The 23,714-nt window shown below is 37.0% G+C and overlaps 1 protein-coding gene across 4 annotated transcripts in view; it reads left to right on the top strand.

Moving 5' to 3' along the window:
- The window catches only part of PPP2R2A (protein phosphatase 2 regulatory subunit Balpha), an 84,612-nt gene extending 61,551 nt beyond the window's left edge, over positions 1–23,061 (top strand). For 3 of the 4 annotated variants that reach the window (XM_036854533.1, XM_036854534.1, XM_036854535.1), the window contains 7 exons: positions 6,110–6,275; positions 12,508–12,620; positions 13,658–13,835; positions 15,663–15,827; positions 16,750–16,919; positions 19,402–19,493; positions 22,064–23,058. In XM_036854533.1, the coding sequence (XP_036710428.1) occupies positions 6,110–6,275; positions 12,508–12,620; positions 13,658–13,835; positions 15,663–15,827; positions 16,750–16,919; positions 19,402–19,493; positions 22,064–22,343 (1,164 nt within the window). In that variant the 3' untranslated portion in view covers positions 22,344–23,058. Of the gene's footprint in view, positions 1–6,109; positions 6,276–12,507; positions 12,621–13,657; positions 13,836–15,662; positions 15,828–16,749; positions 16,920–19,401; positions 19,494–22,063 lie in introns of all 4 variants that reach the window. The other variant, XM_036854532.1, reaches the window with a different exon arrangement.
- Positions 23,062–23,714: the final 653 nt, after the last annotated feature.

Raw genomic sequence — 23,714 nt, 5'->3', positions numbered from 1 at the left:
ATTGTACTTTCTTTTGGCTGCCTTTATTTACTTTTAAATATTTAATTATTTCCTCTGGAATTTATTTTTGTGTAAGAAATGAAGTTCTAATTCTCTTTCCAAATGTTTGTTTGGCTCAAACATCATTGGATATTACTGCTGTTTTATATTCTGTTTTGGTTTGTTTGAACCTCAGGGGCATACTTGAGTTCATGACACTACCATTATAGATCATGGCGAGGCCCTTTCTTTCAGTAAACAAACACGTGCACGCACGTGTGTAGTCACACGTACATTAACTTTTATTTGCATAATGTGCTGCCATTCTCCCATGCACCTCTCCCTTCATAGATAACCATTTGAATGTGTTCTTATAATTTGTATTTTGTTATTGTGTGCTGTTATTTAATTGTGGCAAAATATCATGTAACATTCAACCTCCCAACAATTTCCATGTGTACAATACAGTTTTAACCACATATACATTGTTATGCAACAGAACCCCCCAGTTCTGCATAACTGAAACTCTGTACCTACCGAACAGCAACTTCCTTCTTCCTCCCTCCACTCCCCGGCAGTCACCATTCTCCTTTCTGTTTCTATGAGGTTGACTACTTTAGATACCCCGTATAAGTGGAATTATGCAGTACTTGTCATTTTTGACTGGCTTATTTCACTTGGCATAATGTCCTTAAGGTTCATCCATGTTGTAGCCTATGACAGGAGTTCCTTTTTTTTTTTTTAAACATCTTTATTGAAGTATAATTGCCTTACAATGGTGTGTTAGCTTCTGCTTTAGAGTTCCTTTTTTTTAAAGGCTGAATAATATTCCATTAAATGTGTATTATACACACCCCCCCACACACATTTTCTTTATTCATTTAGCAGTCGATGGACATTTAGGTTGTTTCCACTTCTTAGCTATTGTGAATAATCTCATTTGAGATTCTGTTTTCAATTATTTTGGATATATACCAGATTGCTGGATCATATGGTAGTTCTTTTTTTTTTTTCCCCCCATCTGTGCCTCGTGGTATGCAGGATCTTAGTTCCCTGACAGGGGATCAAACCTGTGCCCCCTGCAGTGGAAGCGTGGAGTCTTAACCACTGGAACGCTAGGGAAGTCCCCCTTTTTTTAAAAAAATTAATTAATTTATTTTTGGCTGCATTGGGTCTTTGTTGCTGTGCGCGGGCTTTCTCTACTTGTGGCGAGCGGGGGCTACTCTTTGTTGCGGTGCGCAGGCGTCTCATTGCGGTGGCTTCTCTTGTTGCGGAGCACGGGCTCTAGGCGCACGGGCTTCAGTAGTTGTGGCATGAGGGCTCAGTAGTTGTGGTGCACGGGCTTAGTTGCTCCGCAGCATGTGGGATCTTCCCGGACCAGCGCTCGAACCCATGTCCCCTGCATTGGCAGGCGGATTCTTAACCACTGCGTCACCAGAGAAACCCTATTTTTTATTTTTTTGAGGAACGCCCATACAGTTTTCAAAGTGGCTGCACAGTTTGTATGCTGCATCTTTTAAAAAGCTCTATTGAAAGATACACAGAAACGTGCACAGAACACTAGTGGATTATCACACACAGAACTTCCCATCCTTCCTTTAACCCTTCTCATTCCCCTTCCCAGTCATTCCTTTCTCTTTCCTCCCCTTGTAAGCCTGTCTTCTAATACTTAGTTTGGCTTGTAGTTATAGAACTTTTTATAAATGGAATCTACAGTAAGTATTTTATGTCTGGCCTTTTTGCTCAGTTTATGTTTGTGTAATAATTTGCTCACTTTCATTGCTATATAATGTTCTTTTGTAAAACTGTACCACAATTTGTCCATTCTGTTATAAATAGATGCAGACATTTTGGTTGTTTCAGTTCATGGATTAATAATGCTGCTGTGAACATTCTTGATCACATTTTCTGGTGCACATTGTCATGCTTGAAATTATCATGTCATGGGGGTAGGCATTTAGTTTTAGTAGACAACACAGTAAAAAGTGGTTCTGCCAATTTTATTCTCATGAACAATATATGAAAATTCTGGCTGTTCCACATCTTTGCCAATGTTTTGTATTGTCAGTAATTTTAAAATTTAAATATTTGGAGGTTATGAGGGTATCTTATGGTGGCTTTTTTTTTTTTAATGAGCAAGTGTTTTTCAGGTCATCTTTTATTTTATTTTATTTTATTTATTTATTTATTTTTGGCTGTGTTGGGTCTTCGTTTCTGTGTGAGGGCTTTCTCTAGTTGCTGCGAGCGGGGGCCACTCTTCATTGCGGTGCGCGGGCCTCTCACTATCACGGCCTCTCTTGTTGCGGAGCACAGGCTCCAGACGCGCAGGCTCAGTAGTTGTGGCTCACGGGCTTAGTTGCTCCGCGGCATGTGGGATCTTCCCAGACCAGGGCTCCAACCCATGTCCCCTGCATTGGCAGGCAGACTCCCAACCACTGCGCCACCAGGGAAGCCCTTATGGTGGTTTTAATTTGTACTTTCTTGATTAACGCCAAGGTTCAGCATCTTTTTATGTGTTTATTGGCCATTGGATATCATCTTTTGTGAAGTGCCTACTAAAATCTCTTGCACTTGTTTTCTGCTGGGTTGTCTGTCATTTTTCTTATTGATTTGTGGGCTTTTTGCACTTTTTGAATATATGAACCCTTTGTCAGTTGTATTTGTTGGAAGTATCTATCTTCCATTCTGTGACTTACCTTTTCATTTTTTCTAAATGGTGTCTTTTGACAAATAGAGGTTATTAATATTAATATAATTCAGTTTATCAATGTTTTCTCTAGAATTAACTGCTTTTTCTGTCCTGTATAAGAAATACTTCTCTACCCCAAGGTCCAGGAAGATACACATTTCTGTTATCTTTTAGATCTGTGCTCTCTAGTATGGTAGTTAGTAGATCCCTGTGGCTATTTAAATTTTAATTAATTAAAATTAAGTAAAATTTAAAGTTCACTTCCTTAGTCACAGTAGCTACATTTCAGGTGCTCAGTAACCACATGTGGCTGGTGGCTACCATATTGGACAGCACAGATACAGACTATTTGCAGAAAGCTCTCTTGGACAGTGTTGTACTAGACATATTCACATTTATATTTCTGATTCACCTGAAATCAGTTTACATGAGTGGTTTGAGGTGTAGTAGGGGTCAGGGTTTGTTTTATTATATATGAATAGCCAATTAACCAAAAACTATTTAGTGAGAAGACCATCCTGGCTCAGCAGTGCCACTTTTGTCCAAATTCAGGCCTGTTTCTGGGCCATCTGTTCTCTTCCATTGGTATATTTGTCAGTTCTCGTGTGAGTACCACACTGTCTTCATTGTGGCTTTAAAACTTGGTCATGATACAGCATCCTTTATGTATTTGTGGCTTCTGTTTGTGTCCATGTTGAAGTATGTGATTTTGTTTTTGTGGACTGTGTTTTTTAATGTATGTGAAGAATACTATGTCTTGCACCTCATTCTGTGCCCTACTTTATCACTAAGAGCTGTGTTTTCCAGAACCTTCTGTCTTGCTGTGTGTGCATCTAACCCATTCTTCCTAATTTCTGCACCATACTCCATTTGCCAGGTTAATTCCAGCTTCCCTTTACCATACTAGTGCCACCTTTTATTCATTCTTTTTGCTTTTATTTTTGTTCATTTAGAAAATTTTTATTGAATGCCTGTTATATGCCAGATACTATTACAGGTGTTGGGATGAAGCGTTTCTAAATTCATTAAGAAGATTTCACATAAATAGATTGTGTGGTTAAGAAAATAGATTCTGGAAAGCTGTACAAGAAAAACCCAAATATGAGGCATTCTGGAATGTATCATGATTCTCTCTGATTGTAGGAGAGTTTTTAAAACAAAAATAAACTAGCCTTCTTTGACTTTGATGCGTTCTTGTTCGAGTGGCACAGTGTTGAGGACATGGGATTATGTTCCTTTTTTTTGTTTGCTCAGTGTACTTAGTGCATGCAGAGAACAGTGCTGTTGTGACCATTATAATGTAATCCCTCCCCACGTTTTAGGGAAAATCCCACTGTCTGCTAGGGTTCGGCTCTCTGTAGTTCGTTAAGTCGGTCATTGTTTTATGGCATCTGTTTTATGACATCTTTCATTTGTTACTGCTGCTGTCATCTCTGCTGTTATTTTTTTGTTTTTATCCATTGTCTTTAAAAATTCACTGTAATTTTAGCAGTTTCAGGAGAGAGTGCACATGCCTCATGTATCTTTAACTTGTCAGCTGTAACTTTCTCCTTGTGTGTGTGTGTGTGTGTGTGTGTGTATACATTTATATATATGTGTATATATATATATATATATATATATTTTTTTTTTTTTTTTTTTCCCTGTCGGAAAGAAACAGTGCTTCTTGGCAATCCACTGAGACGGCCAAATACCTCCAATGATTTTGTTTCTGAATCATGTAATAGATCATGTTTAGACCCATGTAGTTATTCTTGAGTCTTAAGGATGATGTTATTTTTCTGTTGTAGAAAATATTTTTATATGGTTGTGCTTTTCTTTTCCTTATCATCAAATACAGCGTGACCCTGTGATAGACCTAGTTTCTGCATATACCTTGGCCCTGCTTACCTTGGCTCTTTGTTTTGCTTATCTGAATTATATGGACCTTAATTTCTACTTTTGACTAAAGTTTCACACACACAAGTTACCGGAAGGCAGAGATTCTGTGTTATTAAATTTCTCTATACCTCTGGGACCTAGTGTACATAGTATTGTAGTCTCTTGCTTAAGTTAAAACACTTATTGTAGCTTTTTTTGGAGAGTAACATGATAAACGTTTAGAAACTGAGTAACTTTCAATGGAAGACTTCCGGAATTTCTTCTGGTGAGATATTAGCGTGTACACATTAAATGGGTCAGGTTATCAGATTTGGTGTAAGAGTATGGTAATGAGACCAAGGTTCTGAGTTTGACTTTTACCCTTTCCATATTCCCAGTGTGGATTATGTTCTATGGTATGCTTTGCATTCTCAGTATTGGCAAAGCCACTCAGTAATAATTGATACTACTGTCAGAGGACCCACACACAACTGTAACCATGAATGATCAATCCAGGTAATCAAGCTACTGGAAAAAAACAACCCAAAACATACACTTACAAGATGATGATTCAATAAACTTTTCTTTTTATAAGGAGAAATAATAATAATGACTAACGGGTCATTCTTATTATCAACTAATCTTAAACATTTCATTTGCTAATTCACTTTTACTTAAAACAGTTGATTATAAATAATATCTTTCTTTTAAACTATTTTTCCATTGGTTTTTTGAACTAGACATTTAATGTCTTTAGTGGAAAGGTTTTTGATTATGTGATGATGGATTAAAAGGTAAAATCCTGAACATGGTTTTAATTCTCATTTTTGCTAAGGTCGTGTTAAGTGAAGAAGTTCACAGGTAGTCTCTTTATCCAATAGCTTAAATTATATTCACTCACACTGATACTAAGTGAAATAAATCGTTGGTGCGTGCTAGGCTCATAATATAAGAAAGACAGTTCAAGGAAGGTACGCAGTTGTTGATGGGGTGAGGCCTGCTGGGTATTGCTGAATGTGGGCTCGGTGGGTAATAGAGCCCTGTAACTGTGGTCTTGGGTGGGGGAGGTCGGGGTCTGATGTGCTGTTGCATTTATGAGAGCTCTTCTCTTAAAGAGTTTTTCAGCAGTGAAATGACCTAAAGGCAGGCATGAGAAAGGGAAAGGAAGAGGACAATACATCATGTTAAGTAACGGATAGAGAACTGATCCTTAAGACAGTGGGCAGAGAAAGAAAGTGTGCCTCAGCCAGCTGTTCCTGATGAGCTTTTCTTATTTAATCTTTACTTTTTGTTATGTATGCTTAGTAGTCCTCTGTACTGTGTCATATATAATGGTAAAGTAATCAGCAGAATGATCCGTATTTTAATAACACTTTTCCTCATGAATTGGGCCTAATTATTAGGTTTTATTTAGCCTTTCCTTTTTTTTCTTTTAAGCATTTGTATTTATTCCTTGAAAGCCTTTAAATATAAAAAACAATATAATTGTATATAAGATTCAGGATCTGTTGGAATTGACTATATGTTTGATTAATTTGAAATATTTCTCAACTGGTCCAAATATTTTTGTTTCCATTTTAGAACAAAATCCAGTCTCATAGCAGAGGAGAATATAATGTTTACAGCACCTTTCAGAGCCATGAACCAGAGTTTGACTACTTGAAAAGTTTAGAAATAGAAGAAAAGATCAACAAAATTAGGTGGTTACCCCAGAAAAATGCTGCTCAGTTTTTATTGTCTACCAATGGTAAGTGTAAATTTTTTCTTTTCATGTGCCCACTATGTACACATATCCTGTAGGATGCTTTCCCCTTTTCAAAGAGGAGTAGTTGTTAAGAGATCTCCGCAAATAGACATTTGGAAATATTTTTTCCCCATATAGAATGTAAACTCTTCTATTTTGTCTTCCCTTTTTTATTGTCTTTTAGTTTTTAAATTCTATGAAAGAGATCCTCAGGTGTCCACTTCTTTTAGTCCACACGGTTTGTAGTGAAAAGAATGAGCTTTACCACTGGGTTTGGGTCAGATCCTGTTTCTGCCACTTCTTGGCTTAGTCACCTTGGGCAGCTTACTAACACTGAATCAAGTTTCCCTCATCTGCAAACTGGAGATGGTAATATCTGTGTTACAGTACGGTTGTGAGAAGTAAATGTGATGACTCCTAGTGTACATAGTGAGTGCTCAGTAAATATTGATTTCCTTTCCTCTTCCTTTTTAAGTGTGCCTAACTCTCCAAAGAGTATTTCAAACTGTAAATACAAAACACTCTGTCAAAGGACGGCCCCCATTCCAGGATACTCTCTAGGAGAGCGCTCTTCCTACTTGATCCTCATCCAAGAAGGACACAAACCGGAGTTGACTCATTGCCTTCTTCCCAGCGAGCCTTATGGCTGTAAGAAGATGCTTCTTATACTGTTTTGTTTGTTCAGGAAACGTTATTAAGTGAGGTTTAGAATTGTATAATCACTCTACCAGAATTTAAAGTCCTTTATGACAGGTTAAGAAGTGGGTCATTTCTTTTGTTCTTCTAAATTTTTTTCACATGAGTTGTTGTGACCTGGTTTATCCCTGTGGATTTGAGTCTAAAGAGAAGCATTAGAGTGATTGAGGGGTACATCCAGGTGTTCTGGGTAGCCATAGTCTGTAAAAATTTAGATTAAAAGTTTTTTGAGGCTGGCACAAGGATTGGGGAAAACCTCTCATTTTCTCATCCCCTCGGTGTTAATAAAATCAGATTTTAGCACCTAGACCTCACCATTCTTTAGCACTTGCAGAATGTAAACTCAAGTGACTTCGGGGGTGACCCAGTAGACAGTATTAAGTGCTGCCCTCATCCACCTTAGGCCTTATCACCCATTGTATCCAGTTATTGGAAATGCATTCCCCAGAATGATGCCACTAGCTGACAACATAAATGTTTGCTTCCTCTTAGATGCCGATTTTTCTGATTGTCAAAGCTCTCCCTAACAAGTCCATTGAAATCTGTACCATCTACCCCCTCTCTTTTTACATAAACTGCATTCCCCTCTCTTCTTACTGAAAGAAAAATAAATAGAAATAATGATTTAAAGCTTGTAACTTAGAGCATCCTAGGTGAAGGGTATATGTTTACTCATGTCACATGTTGGCTTCTAATCTTGGTTCAGTTTTAATTTACATAGGTAACTAAGTTATTTCAAATAGCACTTCAGATACTGCTCTTTGACACAAATAATATGTAATTATACCATTTACGTAGTTTCTACTTTGGAAGTAAATGTCCCAGGAAGTGTGTTTGCTCTTAGTAATTTTGGCGGTTCACTTTTTTAAATAATTAATTAATTCATTTATTTTTGGCTGCATTGGGTCTTCGTTGCTGTACATGGGCTTTCTCTAGTTGCAGCGAGCAGGGGCTACTCTTCATTGCAGTGTGCGGGCTTCTCATTGCGGTGGCTTCTCTTGTTGCAGAGCATGGGCTGTAGACACGCAGGCTCAGTAGTTGTGGCTCACGGACTCAGTAGTTGTGGCGCACGGGCTTAGTTGCTCTGTGGCACGTGGGATCTTGCTGGACCAGGGCTCGAACCCGTGTCCCCTGCACTGGCAGGCGGATTCTTAACCTCTGCGCCACCAGGGAAGTCCCAGTTCACTTCTTATAGGCTAAATCATTTTACTTTTTATAGAGGGGAATTTTTAAAGTACAAGCTGAAGCAGAATAATGAAGCCCCATATACCCAACACCCAGCTTCAACAGTTCTCAGTTCATCACTAGTTGTGTTTCTCAGGTACTTCTCCTCCCCCTCCTTCTCAGTATTATTTGGAAGCAAATCCCATTTCAGTTCACTTATGGATTAAATCTTAAATCTCTTTCAGTTCTTATTTATATCCACACGTGTCTTCCATGCAGGTTTCCATGTGCTTCTCTGTGATTTGAGATAAGGCATCATTTAACCAGACGAGCCTTTCTAGACACTAAACTCTACAAAAGTTCAGTGGAAGGAGAAACCACTGGAAATTGCAGTGGTTGGGTCAGGGGTTATGTGAATCTATGTAATATTTTTCTGTGTACAGAATCAGTGTTTCCCAAATAGGATTACTGTGTAAATTTGAAAAATCATTGATTAATAATACAAATTATTTTAAAGGACACTACACAATGCATTGTAGGTTTTTGTCTTTTTGTTGTTAATGAATACTAAGTAAAATACAAATTTTGGGGTGGGGGCTGTATTTTTTGTGCTAAAAATAGAGTCCATTGTGGAAGGCTAGAACAAGTATGGACATTTTACAAACTGCTCTACCTGGGTATGGTGAGATAGGAAAAAGGATGAGAGGAATAGGACTTAAAAATCTGTATCTGAAAAGCTTTATTCTTTCAAAAGAGAGAAAGCAAATATGGAAAAATGTCAACTTCTGTTAAATCTGAGCAGTATCTTTCTGTTATTTTGTATAGTTTTCTCTCTGAGATAGAGCATAATAGTACCTTTTCCCCCCACACGTAATGGGTCTTTATACTCACAAAAAGATTAGAAACTACTGGGGAGAGCGGTGGAAAATAGGACCAAACGTTCCAGCTTTGAATAACCAAAATTAATCTTACTTTCATCTTTGTATTGGCTTTCCACGATCATCACAAACTGTTCAGTGTTTCCCAGATTGTTTATACTTAAATAACTTCATAGTCACCTTCTTATAACTTTATTCACTTAATGTTTCTTCAAGTGGTTTCATTCTCTTTCTCTTTAACCTTCTTTTGCCTTTCTCTGAATTCTCCTCAGTTTCTCTACATTGCAAAAACATCCGACTCTAATCTGCTGACCCTGGGTCTTTGAATATATGAATAATACAAAGTTCACTTGTAAACAGGTTGTGTTTTAACAGCTTATTACTAAGAAGCTTTTTGGATTTTATATAAAAGCTACATACCCACAAAGGAGAGTTGGTAGCATGGATTTCCCTGTTCTGACCCTCTGTGGTGAGGGGAGCACCGGGATTTGGACTTGGGGAACGCTTGTTTAGTTATCAGTGCTCACAGTGGAGGGAAACACTGGAGAGCAGTGGTTCTTAACTTTTTGGAAGCAACAGTTCTCTTTGAGGAATCTAATAATCCCCTTCACAGAAAACGAGTATATTCACATAATCTTGCATGCAGTTTTATGGAATTTGATTATTCTCATGTACCTCCAACTATGGACCAAAAACTCCAGATAAAAAGGTCACTACTGTAGAGCATAAGAATTTTGATTTTTTAAAAATTCCTGACCTGCCTTGTTCCCAGGCACTGCACTAAAATTGTGTAGTACTTCTGGATCCTTTGTTTATGCCATTAAAAGTTTTAAAAAGTCTCTTAAATTACAAATTTTATCACTTTAAAATTTTTGTTTTGAAGTTTAATTTGTTTTAAAAATCTGTTTACCCAAGTTTTTTTCTTTCTTTTTTCTTTTTTTTTTTTTTTTAGAATTTTATTCCTATAACACTACTAGGAACCACAAACACTGATTATGTCTTATTTGAAATGTTTGATAAGTATATCATGATTTCTTTATTTGGATCTTTAGTAAGGATGAAAAATTTGAACAGGCCATAAGATAATCATGGGGGTGTGTATGTGCGGGGGGGGGGGGTCATCCTTATCATATTTAGATGATAATTTCTCCCGAAATGTAGAATTCAGGCCTTGGCTCATTTATATTACAGATTTGGGGACAGGTTAAATATTCTAAAATATATCACTCTTTACCTAAATTATATAAATATATATAAACTAAATAGCACATAGAAAACACATATAACTTAACTGCAATATAACTGAAAAACAAGATTACAGAGGGTTCAGGTGAAATACTAGGTTACAAGTTAGTAAAGTGAGCAGTTTTTCTCTGTGTACACTTCATCTCTGCAAAGGGCACCCACAGGGGCAGCTTAGCATGCTCTTCTGCACCAGGCAGAGAGGGGTGGCCAGGCTGGAGGAGTCCCTGCTACCTCTCTGTGACAGAGTTCTACGGTACCTTTATGCACTGCTTTTTCCAATTGTGTTATACCCATTTGCTTAGAAGGGCCATTAAGAATGTGATACTTTTTTATAAGTGTAGTTTCAGGATTGTAACACAAAGTATAATATTAAATAAACGTGCTTGAGTCCATAGTGATACAAATGGTTGACTGAATAAATAAAAAGTGGGGAGAAGGAACGCTTGTTACAAATAATATGTGGATGGATATTCCTCCGTGCAGGGACTGTAACTGCGTTGTCCTTTTTTTTTTTTTTTTAATTAATTAATTTATTTATTTATTTTTGGCTGTGTTGGGTCTTCGTTTCTGTGCGAGGACTTTCTCCAGTTGTGGCAAGCGGGGGCCACTCTTCATCGCGATGCGCGGGCCTCTCACTATCGCGGCCTCTCGTTGCGGAGCACAGGCTCCAGACGCGCAGGCTCAGTAGTTGTGGCTTACGGGCCCAGTTGCTCCGCGGCATGTGGGATCCTCCCAGACCAGGGCTCGAACCCGTGTCCCCTGCATTGGCAGGCAGATTCTCAACCACTGCGCCACCAGGGAAGCCCCTGCGTTGTCCTTTTAAGTGTAGACTGGACTTAGTGACTCACTTCCAAAGAACAGAGTATGGCGGGGGGGAAGGAGAGAAACCTGGCAGTTACTGCCTTAACCAAGTGATCACATCTAACATCACCAGCGGAAAAGTCACGTTGGTACTATGTATACACTCGCTTCGTCTCTGGGCTCTTCCTAAAAACCCATGATCCCAGTCTGATCATGAGGAAAGAGCAGACATACCCAGTTCAGGGACATTCTACACAATACCTCGCCACTGCTTCTCAGAACTGTCAGGATGAAGAAAACTAAGGAAAGTCTGAGAAATTGGTAAAGTCAGAGAGACTAAGGAAGCTTGACAACTAATACGGTGTTATTTGGATCCTGGAACAGGAAAAAGGCATTAGTGGAAAACCTGGTGAAATCAGAGTCAAGTCTGGAGTTTAGTTAATGGTAATGTAGAATGTTAATTTCTTAGTTTTAACAAATGTACTGAGGTTGCATAAGATGCTGACATTAGAAAAAACTGGGTGAAGGGTATATGGAAACACTCTTTGCAACTTCTCTGTAACTCTAAACTTACTTCAAAATTAAAGCTTGTTTTTAAAAACACTATATATTCTCTTTTTTCTTTTAACATTCATTCATTCATTCATTCATTTACAGCTACGTTGGGTCTTTGTTGCTGCGCGTGGGCTTTTTCTCTAGTTGCGGTGCGAGGTCTTCTAATTGCAGCGGCTTCTCTTGTTGTGGAGCACGGGCTCTAGGTGCGCGGGCTTCAGTATTTGTGGCACACAGGCATAGTTGCTCCATAGCATGTGGGATCTTCCCAGACCAGGGATCGAAGGACTTGGGGACGTATGCTTTTAATTGGTAAATTATTTTCAGACCCTGTTACTTACTTGAATTGAATCCCTAATGCAACAGAGGAAAAGAAAGATTTTAAAAACAGATCCTTCCAGACCCATGAAGAAATTTATGGAGTGTTTGATAGCATCTGCTAGGAAGTGTGGGACCAAGGGAGATAGATATTCTTTATGATATTTTTATTCTAAATAGTAGGCTATTTTAACGACTCTGTGTAAAAATTAAATATTAAGCATTATATATGTATATGTTTGTATATATGTATAGACATATATGTGTTTATATGTACATAAATATACAATTTTACCCCTCTAGCTTTAATTATTTTTGAAGGATAAGGACCTGGCTCTGACTTGATTTTAATATCAAATGGAATTTTACGAGTGCCATTAACATAAATGTGCGATTTCTGTACTGTTTTTCTATGTATGGATGTTTTTATTCATCTGGTGGTAGGAAATTTGTTTTCTATTAAGTCAGATCAGGGATTTTATTCTTGGGATACGAAATGGTGTGTTTAAATATATCTTAAAATGTTCTTCTTCTATCAGTTTTAATCTTTTTTTTGAGGACTTTCTTTATTTTCTCCCCAGATAAAACAATAAAATTATGGAAAATCAGTGAAAGGGACAAAAGACCAGAAGGGTATAACTTGAAAGAGGAAGATGGAAGGTATAGAGATCCTACTACAGTCACTACACTACGTGTAAGTACATTAAAAAAAAAAAAAAAAGATTCTAATTCTGATGAATAGTGTTTTGTATTCCTGTTATATATTATACTCAGCAGAACATGAATAGGAATAATTACAGTCTGCTTCTTCCCAAGATTCGGTAACCAGATAGAACATTAATAACTCAAATTTTAAACAGACCCTGATCTACAGAGAGGTTTCACTGTGGTCAGGGGCTGAACCAGGACTCAGCACAAGCCTGTGTTTGTTTTTTTTTTAATAAATTTATTTATTTATTTATTTAGTTTTGGCTGTGTTGGGTCTTCGTTTCTGCGCGAGGGCTTTCTCTAGTTGCAGCAAGTGGGGGCCACTCTTCATCGCGGTGCTCGGGCCTCTCACCATCGCGGCCTCTCTTCTTGCGGAGCAGAGGCTCCAGACGCGCAGGCTCAGTAATTGTGGCTCACGGGCCTAGTTGCTCCGCGGCATGTGGGATCTTCCCAGACCAGGGCTCGAACCCGTGTCCCCTGCATTGGCAGGCAGATTCTCAACCACTGTGCCACCAGGGAAGCCCCCAAGCCTGTGTTTTATACTGTGCCACCATACTCTCTTTTGCTCTCATGGTTTGTCAGCTGTTAGAAGGTTAAGTTTCAAGGTTAACTTTCTTTGGAGATCAAAAAAGTAGAAATGGACTAAATCTTCTAGTTGCAATTAAAAAAATACCAAGAATTAGATGCTTTGGGCTAATTTCCTTTTTAGCCACTTTAAATTATAAACATTTATTAGCTTTGCAAGTCTTTCAAGCAAAAGATTGAAACTGGGAAAAACTGCAAATTCTCATAGTACTGCTATCTGTAAAAGAAGGTAAATTTTCCAGATTTTTTATTTTTCTTCCCATTTTAACACTTTAAATAAGCAGTCAACATCAGTTGCTTTATAAAACTAAATCTGTGTAATATTATACTGTTTTATGTTCCCTCAAAAACTGGAGTAATGAAGTGTTCTGGACCTTCAGTGCTCTTGTAAACAATAAACATTTTGTAATCACGGTTTTTCATGTGTCTTATTGACAGGTGCCGGTCTTTAGGCCCATGGATCTAATGGTTGAGGCCAGTCCACGACGAATATTTGCCAACGCTCATACATATCACATCAACTCAATTTCTATTAATAGTGATTATGAAACGTATTTATCTGCAGATGATTTGCGGATTAATCTTTGGCACCTGGAAATTACAGACAGGAGTTTTAGTATCCATTTGGTTTCTTTTTTTCGGTGTTTGGTAAAGAATGCATGTTGTGCCCATACTGGATTTATTTTCATCTCTCCTTAGTGTGTTTTAATTCTTTTTATAGTAGCTTCTTACTTTATACCATTTTTTCTTTGTGTTTAAGTGATTAAACACTGGCTGAAGTTATTTGATAAAAAGCATAATGTATCAATTTAAAAATTGGATTCTTAGAATTTTAAGGAATTCATCTGTTTGTACCTATGAAAATAGAAAATTTTTTAAATAGCTGTTTCTTGTAACAGAAACAAATATGTGGAGTATTATCCTTAAAAAATGTTTTTAATTATAAAAATAAGATTGGAAAAAGAAATTCATACAAGTCATGATGCATGACAGTATAAATACTTACCCAATCCTCATTTTCATTGTTTGTTATCCTCCTGAAATTTTTCTGTGCATAATCAAGTGTGTGATATATGAGATATATACACACAAATATACTATATACATATAAATATAGAAATGTATATATGTTTGTTTTTAAGTATTTAAGTTCTTGATAAATGTTAGTTATTATAACTAGTATTAATGTATGTCTTTCCAAATAGGTATCATTTGAAAAATTAACACTCTACTATTATTCATACTCTACCAATACATGCATCCCTGTAGTGGTGGTTGCTGAAGGGTGGAGGAGCTGTGGCAACTTCTTTGAAATAAGACAACAGCGAAGTTTGCCACGTCAGTTTTGACTCTTCCTTTCATGAATGATTTCTCTGTAGTCTGCAGTGCTGTTTGACAGCATTTCACCCACGGTAGAACTTCCCTTCAGAACTGGAGTCAGTACCGTCAAACCTTGCTGCTGCTTTATCAACTAAGTTTATGTAATGTTCTAAGCCCTTGGTTGTCCTTTCAACAGTTGACTAAATTCACCATCTTGTGGGCACAGTTCATGGCAGCCCAAAACAATTACAGTAGTGACATCAAAGATCACTGACCACAGATCACCATAACGAATGTAATAATAATGTAAAAGTTTGAAGTACTGTGTTAATAACCAAAATGTGACAGAGACACAAAGTGAACAAATGCTGTTGGAAGAATGGCGCTGATAGACTTGCTAGATGCAGGGTTGCTACAAAAGTTCAATTTATAAAAAAATGCAGTATCTGTGACGCTCAATAAAAGCGAAGCACAATGAAACGAGGTATGCTTATAGTGTATAAAAGAGCCTGTTTTCCTATACCTTTAGCAGTCTAGTTAGTGAAAACTTCTCTTGTTGTTTTGATTCGCTTCTTTCATCCTGAGTAGATTTGAGCATGTTTTCATATTTTTCAACCATTTATATTTCTTTTTGTTCTTTTCCATATTTTTCGTTGGATTTACATATATTCTTATTGGAATTTCTTTGTTTTTAAAGCACCTTTTTGACATCAAGTAAATCAGCTCCATTGTGTGCAAACAGTTTCCCTTTTTTGCCGCCTTTCAGATTTTTCCTTTTGTTTTGTTTGGAGTGTACACTAATATTTAGGAATATCTTCTTAATATTTAGGAAGATGGTGTGTCAGTCTTTTTTTTATGGCTTCTGAGGTTTGTATCATACTCAGAAAAAAAAGACCTCTACATTCTAAGGTGATTTAAAATTCGCCCGTGTTTTTGTCTCAGACTTTTTTTTCAAGCATTAAGAGTTTTGATCCCTCTGGGATTTATACTCATGTAAGTAGTAATATGCAGTTTAGAATTAATAGTTGTGCTTAAGTCTATGAATGAATTTTAGATTTGAAAAATATAAAATTATGCTTGACCTTTTTTCTAAGTGGAAATTCCTTAATAAAATGCTGTCCAGATATTGTGGATATCAAGCCTGCCAATATGGAGGAGCTGACAGAGGTGATTACAGCAGCAGAATTCCATCCAAACAGTTGTAACACATTTGTATACAGCAGCAGTAAAGGAACTATTCGGTTATGTGACATGAGGGCATCCGCCCTCTGTGATAGGCATTCTAAACGTAAGTTAATTGCATCTTGTTTTCAAATGATAACATTTTCTGTTTGTCTTCAGACATGGTAACTACATTTACATAGGTTTGCAAGTCTTAAACCTCCTGTTCCCTTTGGTAAGCTGCCTGACTCAACATGAGGGATTATAGGTTATTCTACTGGAAGAGCACAGAAGGCTCTCTTGGGGGCATGTCTGTTGAGTCCCAGTGGATGTATTTTTAATGCAATGCTATTCTTTGGGAACTTGGGTTGGGTTCTCCAGTCCTGTATTCAAGTAGAGCAGTTCCTTTCTTCCCTGCCTCCCTTCTCTCTTTTGCTCCCTCCCGTCCTTCCTTCCTTTCTGTTTTGAGCTTCCTAGGAAGATTTCTTCTGAGATGAGGTTTCTTTGGCTTAAACAAGTTTGAAAAGTACCAGGTTAAAAAAATTAAAGGATTGCATTATTCTTATCTTCAAGTTGTTGAAGATTTTAAAAACTCATGAAGATAGGTACATGCTGCTTATCAAAATAATTTTACCAGGCCACTAAAAAAATAAAATGCGGGTATGAGTTGGAATGGTGAGGATGGTGTGTTTCTCATGGTGACAGTACAGGCAAAGTCAGTGAGGTATATGCAGGACCTCAGATTGGTGCACTGAAGTCAGACATGTTGAGTGAGTCTGGTTCTGCTGAATTAGCTGAATGACTCTGGAAGGTGCTGTGCTGCATACGTCCTTTTGCATCTTCAACTTCAGTACTAAGTCGCTCTGATTCTCTTAAACTCTCAGGGAGGGTATGTTCTTATAGCTAGAGAGATGTTTTTCGGTTCTTTATCACCCTGCCATTTTTAGCTCACTCTGAGGAAGTTGATGAATGGTGTTTTGAGTAAATGCTTTGTCCAAGCCAGAATATTTACAAATTGCCCTCAGCCCTCCTATTTTGCTTGTTTTTAGTGTTTGAAGAACCTGAAGATCCGAGTAACAGGTCCTTTTTTTCTGAAATCATCTCTTCAATTTCTGATGTAAAATTCAGCCATAGTGGTCGATATATGATGACTAGAGACTATTTGTCAGTCAAAATTTGGGACTTAAATATGGAAAACAGGCCTGTGGAAACATACCAGGTATTTGCAATTTTTTCTTTCAGTGAGTATATAACCTGTTTACTTACTTTTAAGTGTTTATAGAGAAGGATTTTGTACTATGTGTTAATCCCAGTACAGTGCAGTGTATGTTCACCATTAGGTTTTTTTCCTTCAGAGATCCATGAGTACACTGCCTTTCCTTATGTAAAATTTATATATACTTTTATAGGTTGTGTTGTCTATTCAGTTTTAAAGTGTAAAGCTACCAATTTGGTTCGGTAATAACTTTTTTTCCCTGTTATCTACATTTAAAGTGAGGATGGAATTACGGTCTCTATCAAGGTCTGGGGGAAGAGGACTGGGGAGAACGGTCAGTCCTAGTCGAGGTGTCCCGGATGGAGTCTGGATCGTGCTAGTTGAACTAGAGCGTAGCTTTGGTGTGCCCAGTCAGGTGAACTGGCATTCTCCTTCTGGTTAATAACTGTTGTCTTAACCTAAAGGAGAAGGGCTTGTGAGAACCCAGCAGACAGCTTTAGGAGCTGCCTTTCTGTTGTAGGATGTCAGCTCTGGATTCTCTTCTTGTCAGCCAAGCCGCTACCGTGGATCCCTTTCTTCTGGAGAAGAGAATGAAGATGTGCACAGCTGGGAGCAGGGTCGGGGGGCCAGTAGAAACCTGTGTTATGCCCTAAGCTGCAGTGTAGAAAACATTTAACACTGCTTTAGGAACACAGAATTTATAAATGGTACCTTCTTTACATTGTATGTTCTCAGTAAAATTAGAAGGATGCTTCTCAAACTTTTAATCCTCTTTGACAAACATGAACCACTTAAGAGTCTCCTTAATGGTATTTGAAATTTCAAAATAAATGCTACATTGAAACAACAACAAAGGGATACAATATTGCTTTGTTTTTAAATTACATTTGTGTAACTGCCAAGATTCTGATCTATCTCCTAGTGATCCTCACCACCCTCACTATCACACCACCACCCCATTCCCATTGAGAATAATTGATCTGAACCTTACCTTCATTCTCTTACATTGTTTGGTGAGAAACCCTGTATGTGCACTCTAAAACTTGGCTGAATTATCATGATTTACCTAATTTTACCTGATTTGCAGTTTTTCTACCTATGCTGAACTAGATTAGTGATTGGGAGTAGAGTCACATCATTCTCAAACGTAGCATATGCAGATTCAGCTATTATTGAATATGTATAATTGAAATGGACACTTAAAATGACTTTAGGTTGTTTCATAGAGAATTCTAAGCATTGAGAAGGTACCTACTCTTTATTTATTTATTTATTTATTTATGTATTTTTGGCTGCATTGGGTCTTCGTTGCTGCACGTGGGCTTTCTCTAGTTGAGGCGAGCGGGGGCTCCTCTTTGTTGCGGTGCGTGGGCTTCTCATTGCGGTGGCTTCTCTTGTTGCAGAGCATAGGCTCTAGGCACGCAGGCTTCAGTAGTTGTGGCACATGGGCTCTAGAGTGCAGGCTCAGTAGTTGTGGCGCACGGGCTTAGTTGCTCCACGGCATGTGGGATCTTCCCGGACCAGGGCTTGAACCCATGTCCCCTGCATTGGCAGGTGGATTCTTAACCACTGTGCCACCAGGGAAGTCCCAAGGTACCTACTCTTTTCTATCATTACTTCTTTCTAAGGTTCTCTTTAAGTAAAGAAGAATAGTGAGATAGAAACTTGTTTTTTTCCCCTTATGATCACAACAAATACTTTGGAACTGTCCTTTGTAATTTAGTAATATTAATATAGAATTGTATCATTTCTCAGAATACTTTTTATGTAACTAATTTATTTTCTAGTTGATCCCTTTGTGAAATACTAGTGAGTAAACATAGAATTATACTTCAAAAAACAGAGCTACATTATCATTAGCTTTGGATATTGTATAGGTAATAACAAGTATATCAAATATTTCCATAATACATACCTAGAATAACCATATAATTTATCACCAAACTAGGGCAGGGTCATGCAATGCATAACATATGCACTTAATAAGATATTGTAGGCTTCAGTTATTTATGCCCCAAAAATGGTAGTTAAAAAGGAAGTAAAGCCACAGTATTGCATGTTTTTTATCAACAATTAATGGGCTGAAAATCAAGTGTTAGCAAATTCAAATATTGCTATAATATTCTTTAATTAGTCTCTTATCTGTGCCAGTTTTAAATGTTTTCTGGCCTAAATATTTCAGTCGAGCTTGTAAAGAGTACATGTGCTGTGCCCAGAAGGGTATTTTTCTCTATTGTACGAGAGGAAAATGTGTGTTCATGGAAGGGGGACCAGATGTCCGTGAAAGGATAAAATACCTTTACTGTTTCTCAGAGAATTGAGTTTGTTTGTTTTGAGAATTGAGTTTTAATGAGATTAAAAGGTATGTATACGTGTTTGTATATGCCTTAAAAAAATATAGACTTGTTAAACCATTTTCTAATTTCAAGAGCAGCAGATCTTAAGGTGTAAGCTAAGTATACATATATATTTGTTTTTTCCCCAGGTGCATGAATACCTCAGAAGTAAACTTTGTTCACTATATGAAAATGACTGCATATTTGACAAATTTGAATGTTGTTGGAATGGATCTGACAGGTAAATTGATTTTAATTTGAACTGAACCTCTTATTCAAATTGAATTTCATTAGAGGAGAGAAATTTACTATTTCACTCCTAGTATGGTTGCTACATTTACTAACGGCCAGCGTGTTTTTAAACTGACATAAATTACATTTCCCAACTTCATTTTCCCTAGGGTCTCCTTGAAATAAATTTAGTAATCTTACAGCAGTATTGGCAGATAAAAATTAAACATTATGTTTCACTAGTAAATGTGAAAGTATACCAAAAAATTATAGATATAATAAATTATGATATAAATTTTAAACTTTTCCCTTTTATGAACCAGATCAATCACATTTTTGACATGTCAGTGGTTAAAATGGTGAAATTTCAGTTTGGTTGTTACTTTGCTATTAAATTGTTTTTAGAAATATTTAGGCAGTAGATACTTCATTTGCAGCGTTACACACTGGTTTTTCCAGGTACTACATTAATACCTCATAGAAGAGAAGAGGTAATTACCATGTATTATTTTAACCATATTACCATGAGTAATTAAGCTTTTTATAATCCACAACTTTGCCACAGTATGATTGCTTTTTACTGTGTCATCAAAATGTGTACCATTATTTCGAAGGATAAATAAGTCTTAATCATTCCATTTTTAAATGTCAGTATTTATTTATCATTTATTATGTTCCAATAGAACAGACAATAGTAAAAACATAATTCTGGAATTATTAAACTTGCTTTCAAGGTACTCACTCATTAGAGTATTTTATTCAACAATAGTTTTATCACTGAAGCTTGATATGAGTCAGGTTTCATGGTGCTGTTGAAGATAGTAGAACTTGGATAATTTATCTTTTGTCTGATTTTTAAAATTGTTTTTATCTGATTATAATATGAGGCCCTATAGGCTGGCCACAGCACACCTGGAGTAGGAGCAAGCAGGCCTCGTCTTTGAACGCCACTGCTCACCCTGAGGCATCAAGGAGACAGGAAAGGGAAGGCGACACTGATGGAGTAGGATATGGCGCAGTGCTACAGCCAGCTCGTCCTCGTAGTGTTTAAGCGTCGTGTTCCATTGTCAGGAAAAATTATTTCCCTTAACATAAAAAAATTTTTTTGAAAGACTCTCTCCTATATAATGACAGTACTGGCATCTAAAGCAGAAAAATTCGCATTGATGCAGTACTGCCATCTAATCCACAGATCCCCATAAATAACACAAGTTCTCTCAGTGATGTCCTTTCTAGCAGAGAAAAACAATCTGGTATCCAATCCAAAAGTGTATGTTTCATTTGTCACATCTCATTAGTCTCCTTTAATCTGGAAAAGTTCTTCATTCTTCCCTTGTCTTTCATGACCTTGGCTTTTTTGAAAACCACAGGCAATTTATTTTGTAGAATTTTCCTTAATTTGAGTGTTGTCTAATATTCTCTCGTGATTAGATTCCAGTTATACATTTTTGGCAAGAATACCACAGAAATGCTGCCTAACAACACCTTTTAAAATAGCATACATTAGGTGCCCTAATCCATTAAAAACCTCACAAATTCAGCTAACATGGGGATGCCTGTCTAAACTACACAAATTATTTTAAAAGAAATACAGTTTTATTACTTTCAGGTATATGCACCGACCTGAGTTTGGTTAAAATGTTGTGAAGTGTCCTTTGGGAGAATTGACATTAATGAATAGGTCATAATCATTTGTATTTAATATGTGACCCTGTATAATGTATAATATTTGTAAATATTCAGAGATGTTTTCAAGCATTACTTTAAACAGTTCCCGGTGTCGTATAATCTTATTTACAATAATAATTTAAACCATGTGGGAAGGATGTAAGTACTTTATTAATGGTTTCAAACATGTGAAGTTTTGCTCATTCGGCTGCTTAGCAGATGTTGAGCCGTGATGGAAGGCGAGTAGGACTGACAGAGAAATTGTCTTAGGCAGGGCAAGAATGTGGTGCCCCTGCAAACTGATACTATTAAAAATATTTGTCAAAAAATACTTGCTTAAAATATATTTAGTGTTATATAGGTTAAACGATTTTCTGTTAATAAAAGTTGTATATGCTACTTTCTTTCTATACTCTGAAGCAGATTTCTTGTAAGCATACATAAGACTTTACTGTCTGAACCAGACAGTGTCCTGGGAACATAAATAGCTTATAACGTAAATCATAAAATAAAGCATTGGTTTCTTACAGAAAGCTGTATACCATAGTTTTGTTTTGTTTTTTGTTGTTGGTTGGTTGGTAGAAGCTGGCTGGCCTGGTTGGTTGCAGAGACTGAAGTTGCAAAAATATTCAACTAAGATAATTCAGTACTACTTATAAGCTTTACCTGAGGATGCTTTCAACTTTGGTGACAGTTTTGGTAGTCATGAAAAGGAGTCATTAATAGAAAATCAAGTTTACTAAAACTATATTCCTAGTTTATTCCAGTGATTGTTCCCTGGGTTGGTGTCAGCCGCCCCCTCCCTAAATCCACATCTGCTTGAAGTAGCTCTTTCTTTGGAGTACTAGGCAAGGTTTCAGCAATGAAAACTAATGTTCATTATTTGACTGAGTGCTCTGTCTACTTTTACAGTGTTGTCATGACTGGATCTTACAATAATTTCTTCAGAATGTTTGACCGGAACACAAAGCGAGACATAACCCTAGAAGCATCACGGGAAAACAATAAACCTCGCACAGTTCTGAAGCCACGCAAAGTGTGTGCAAGTGGCAAGCGAAAGAAAGATGAAATAAGCGTTGACAGCCTAGACTTCAACAAGAAAATACTTCATACAGCCTGGCACCCCAAGGAAAATATCATTGCTGTAGCTACTACAAACAATCTGTATATATTTCAAGACAAAGTGAATTAGGGTTGGCATTCCTAGCAGAAGAGCCCACTTCCTGCTTAGTTGAGATAGTTGAATCTAGCATTCATACTTAAAAAAGAGAGAGGTCCATTGTGGCGCCCCTTTTCCAGTGTTTGACAATGTGCCATTCGACAACACATTTTTAATAGCTACATGGAGAAAGCTCTGTGGATTCCTCACTGTGGTGTTCTCCATGTCTGCTAGCCATTTAGGTAAGGGTAGGGCACTTTTAATTTAAATGACTTCTTGCACCATCTTGCCTAATGGACTAGATTGGACTGTATCAACATTGATTTACTCCACTTTTTATGCCTTCCATTGTGATGACGTCAAACACAGTGAAAGCCTTCAGTCATGCTTATGGGATTTAATTGTGTATCCTCATTACTGTATCATTTGTGGGGTACACCCCTCCCCCCTTTTTTAAATTAAATACAGCTCATTCTTACTGTGGCTTGTAGCATTCCTCCTCTTCTGGCCTCCTGGACTCTTCCCCTTCATCTCTCTTACCCTTGCCCCTCCACCCAGTCTTGGTGGTGGTATAAAAAAGGAAAGAACGAAAGCACACAAAACGAGTCAGTTTGGGGTCAGTGGTAAAGGGGGTATATGTTGCGAACAAATGTTTTAATAACAGTTGGCTGTAATCACTCCTTGCCGTGTCTGGCACTGAAAATAAGGAAAAAAAAACTACTACTGAATAAAAGTGACAAAGAATGGAGAATCTGGTTTTCTTTTTCTTTTTAATCTACCTCTTTAAGCCAATATTTTGTGTCATAGCTTTGGGTGCAGTGAAATGAAATGAGGTTCCATTGTTTTATGGGTATTTTTGTTAATTATTTTTAATAAGTGTTCTTTTACATGGAGGAGGAGAGGTATTGGTTTTGTATGAACATGTTTTGACTATATATTGATATTACTAAGGATATCATGATCTATACATGCTACTAGAGATTTTTTTTTTTACTGTAGTTATAAGGGTATTGGATACATTGTATCTACACTTAGTTCATTATCTGTTAATGAAACTGTTGTAAATGGGAACCAAATTTGTAGAACTTCATTTTTAAAGACTTTACAGTGCTTAATTTCATTTTTGCATTACTAAATACTAAGTCAAAGTCTTAAACTTTTTAAACAAGTTAAAACTTTTTTTATCAGTCATAAACCGTTAACATAAAACTATCAAGTGATTTACATAGATAAAATTGACACTGCTCTAAATTTTTTTTTTTTTGTATTTTACTGCTATCAAATCTGAATGAAATGTACTTTGTCATAGATGTTTTTCTTTTATTTTTGGTTTTCCAAAGCTATTAATGTTAAAGACAAACTTTAAAGGTACAGTGTTCTAAAAATGCTTAATGGATTCCAACA

This window comes from Balaenoptera musculus, chromosome 6 (assembly GCF_009873245.2).
Source record: "Balaenoptera musculus isolate JJ_BM4_2016_0621 chromosome 6, mBalMus1.pri.v3, whole genome shotgun sequence".
NCBI lineage: Eukaryota > Metazoa > Chordata > Mammalia > Artiodactyla > Balaenopteridae > Balaenoptera > Balaenoptera musculus.
This window is presented reverse-complemented; position numbering and strand designations above follow the sequence as displayed.